Source organism: Silene latifolia, chromosome 5 (assembly GCF_048544455.1).
Source record: "Silene latifolia isolate original U9 population chromosome 5, ASM4854445v1, whole genome shotgun sequence".
In the NCBI taxonomy this organism is placed as follows: Eukaryota; Viridiplantae; Streptophyta; class Magnoliopsida; order Caryophyllales; family Caryophyllaceae; genus Silene; species Silene latifolia.
The window spans coordinates 70,648,374-70,652,413 of NC_133530.1; the positions used below are offsets into that span (position 1 = coordinate 70,648,374).

Sequence of the window (4,040 nt, forward strand, 5' to 3'; positions counted from 1 at the left end):
TTCTCTCCCACTTCCACTCAGGCACATCTAAAGACTGTACCTTACCATGTGGTCTCTTATGCTCACCTTTCACCCTTTGACAAACTAGGTATCTCGAAACAAACTCAGCAACCTCCTTCTTCATCCCAGGCCACCAGAACGTTTTCTTCAAATCTTTATATAACTTATCCCCTCGAGGATGCACATAATACGGTGTAGAATGTGCTTTAGTCAAAATCTTTCTTTTCAATTCCTCATCATCAGGTACACACCATCTCCCATTGAACCTCAAACCACTATCTACCCCCGCGTCGAATCGAGACGGCACGCCCTCCACCACGGTCATGCGCCACTTCTCTATTCTCGGGCCCCCTTTCTGCTTTTCTCTAATCTTTATATAACTCTGGCTCAATAGTCAAATCTCCAACTGAATCCCCTTTTCTTATCACACAAATTCCCATTTTCTCTAACTCATCTTGCATCTTCACTCATGACATAGCCGAACATAAAGCATGAATAGACTTTCTACTTAGAGCATCTGCTACCACATTAGCCTTTCCTTCATAGTAAACTATCACCATATCATAATCTCCAATCAACTCTATCCATCTCCTCTGCCTCATATTAAGCTCTTTCTGAGTATAAATGTATTTAAGACTCTTATGATCAGAAAATACCTTGAAAGTAACTCCATACAAATAATGCCTCCACAACTTGAGGGCAAACACGACCTCCCTTAGCTCCAGATCGTGCGTTGGATAATTCACTTCATATGGTTTCAACTGTCTTGAAGCATAAGCTATCACTTTCCCTCTTTGCATTAGCACACATCCCAATCCATTCTTCGAAGCATCAGTATATACCTCAAAATTCTCACTCCCTTTAGGTAAAGCTAAGATAGGAGCTGTGGTCAAGCGCTCCTTCAAGGTTAGAAAAGCTGTCTCACAACTCTCATCCCATCTAAACCTGTTCTCTTTCCTCACCAAGGTAGTCAAAGGCTTAGCTATCTTAGAGAAATCTTTCACAAATCTCCTGTATTAACCAGCCAACCCCAGGAAACTCCTCACATCTGCCACGTTTTTCGGCCTCTCCCAATTAGACACCGCCTCAATCTTACCTGGATCAACTGACACTCCCTCCTTTGACATCACATGCCCTAAAAATACTACCTTATCCAGCCAAAACTCACACTTACTCAATACAAGGTCTGCAACACAATCCTCAAATGCTTCTCATGCTCCTCTTTATTATTAGAATACACCAATATATCATCAATAAAGACAACGACAAACTGATCAAGGTAAGGACTAAACACTCTATTCATCAAATCCATAAATACTGCATACGCATTAGTCAAACCAAAAGGCATAACTATAAATTCATAATGTCCATACCTCATCCTAAAAGCGGTCATAGGAATATCCTCCACCTTAACTCTCAACTGATGGTAACCCGACCTTAAGTCGATCTTAGAGAAAACTCCAGCTCCACTCAGCTGATCAAATAAATCATCAATCCGAGGCAAGGGATACCTATTCTTAATCGTCACATTATTCAACTCCCTGTAATCTATACACAATCTCATGCTCCCATCCTTCTTCTTAACAAATAAAACTGGTGAGCCCCAAGGTGACACACTTGGCCTCACATAACCCTTTTCTAGCAACTCCTCCAACTGCTTCTTTAACTCCTCCAACTCCTTAGGCCCCATTCTGTAAGGTGCTTTAGAAATAGGTCCCGTCCCAGGTTTCAACTCAATATTAAAATCTACATCTCTCTTTGGTGGCAAACCTGGAATCTCGTCTGGAAACACATCCTAAAACTCACTCACCACAAAAATCTCTCATGCGCCCTTCACTTCCTCACGCAGGTCTCTAACGTGACACAAGATCAACTCTCCTCCCTTCCTCAAACACGACTTCAGGGTAACTGTTGATATAAGTCTCATCTTTGGTCTTACCACAAACCCCTTATAAGACACTCTTACTCCCTTTGGCCCCTTCAAGGATACTTTCTTTTGATGGCAATCAATAAAGGCTCTATTTTTACTTAACCAATCCATCCCCAAGATAATCTCAAAACCACCCAAAGGAAATTCTATTAAGTCCATAGAAAATAAAACCTCTCCGATAAGAATATTTGTATCTTTATATATATTGGTAAAGGGTATCGACTCCCCAGAAGGTATTGTTACTTTATCTTTAATATTACTGGGTCAACTAATCCCAACACTTTAATATGGTTACTCGATATAAATGAATGGGTCGCTCCCGAATCAAATAAAACATAAGATGGTTTAGAGTTGCTTAGAAAAGTACCCGAAACCACACGTGCATCTCCCTCAGCTATCTCTTTTCCTATCATGAACAATTTTCCACTACTTTTCGCGCCGCCCTGCACCGTAGATGCTGATGCCGTTCCCTGCTTCATGGTGCCATTATGGTTCCCTCCATTTCCATTGCCTTGATTGTTGTTGAAGCGATTCTGAAAGTTATTGTTATTGTTGTAGATCCTTTGATTATTCCGAGATCCATTAAAACGATTGCTGCCATAACTAGGTGCTGGTGTCTTGAATCCATTAGAATTTCCACCACCAAATCCTCCACTCATACCATTCCTTCTTGCAGTAGTCTTACACTCAACAATCTTATGACCAAATCTACCACATCCATAACATTGTGTCTTATTCAACCACTCGCCCCACTCGTCACTCCACTGTGGCCGAACCCGCCACCACTCACGGCTCCACCTGCCGAAAAAGAACGGTACTGATTGTAATTCTGCTTCTTGCTCCCTCCAGCTCCCTCACTAGTAGTCTCTGCCTTTCTCTTTTCTCCCTTGTCTTTCTTTTCCTCCTTCACCATATCAACAATTCTCTCAGTATGTCCCGCTCTTTGATACACTTCCTCTATGGTACTTGGCTCTCCAACTGAAAGTCTCTTTTTGATACGCGTAGTTAAACCCCTCTCAAACCTCAAAGCCAACACCTCAACCCCATAGTTTAAGTCCGACACATACTCAGCTAATTCCATGAATCTGTTATGATAGTCTTCTATTGTCATCTCCTCCGTCATCTTAAATACATCAAACTCTGACCTCATCCTACTCCTGACATGCTCTGGTACGAACGTGCCCCTAAAGGTATCCTTAAAGCCCTTCCATGAGACAAAAGGTTCATCACTTTCCCTCCAAGCTTCCCTTATCACTACTTTACTATGATTCCACCACAACCCAGCCTTTCCTTTCAAATAGTGGGCAGCCTGATCCACCTGTATCTCCTCAGGGTAGTTTAACAGTTCAAAAAGGTTGTCAAACTCCCTACACCAATCTCCCAGCAAGGGCGGTTCACCAAGTCCATCGTACTTCATCGGATTATGACGAGCAATGGCAGCACTCATCTTAACGGGATCATCGTCGCAGAATTTGATTTCAAAGCAGCAGTTAAAGCATTATTCGTTGCAATAAGCCTATCGATCTCCTCCTGTGACATAGTTGTGGGTGTAGCTTTCTTTGGTGCCATTTTTGAGTTCTAATAAGAATAAAGAAGAAACATAAGTTTCCGTTTTAAAAGAAGTTTCTGGCATAAGGTATAAGATAAAATTCCTGCATACAAGAGAATGTGTGATTGGTCGAGCTGGTCTTGCCTGACCAACCACCGTGACACGCCACCCACGGCCTACTCACAGCCCTCCTCTCTCTTTTTCCCAAATTAATTACTCTTTATACATGCTTAGTCTTTAATTCATGCAATTTCATAATTCTATGCTTACAGGTTCAGGGCAGCACATACCGCATATCTCTAGATATGAAATTTTGCGAAACATGTAATTCACATATATACAACCAATTCATATAAAGATTCAATATTTCAACGATTCATATTTCTCCATCCTATGCCACTTATAATATGCCAAGAAAAGTTTCATGCGTAATCATGCTATGAATTAAAACAAGCTCAAAAACAATTTCAATCCACTGTACTGCTATGACACCCCCATACTCCAAGTGCCTTACCAGGACCACTTAAGGTATGGGAACGTCACCATCTCGGTTACCCGAGG

At 41.6% G+C, this 4,040-nt stretch overlaps 1 protein-coding gene across 1 annotated transcript; it reads right to left on the reverse strand.

Moving 5' to 3' along the window:
• Positions 1–467: 467 nt before the first annotated feature.
• On the reverse strand, positions 468–3,377 carry LOC141655515 (uncharacterized). Its single transcript, XM_074462592.1, has 5 exons — positions 2,749–3,377; positions 2,298–2,638; positions 1,618–1,782; positions 1,196–1,317; positions 468–614 (listed from the first exon to the last, which is right to left on the reverse strand). The coding sequence occupies exons 1-5, from the start codon at positions 3,375–3,377 to the stop codon at positions 468–470; spliced, it is 1,404 nt and encodes a 467-aa protein (XP_074318693.1).
• Between the last annotated feature and the right edge of the window lie 663 nt (positions 3,378–4,040).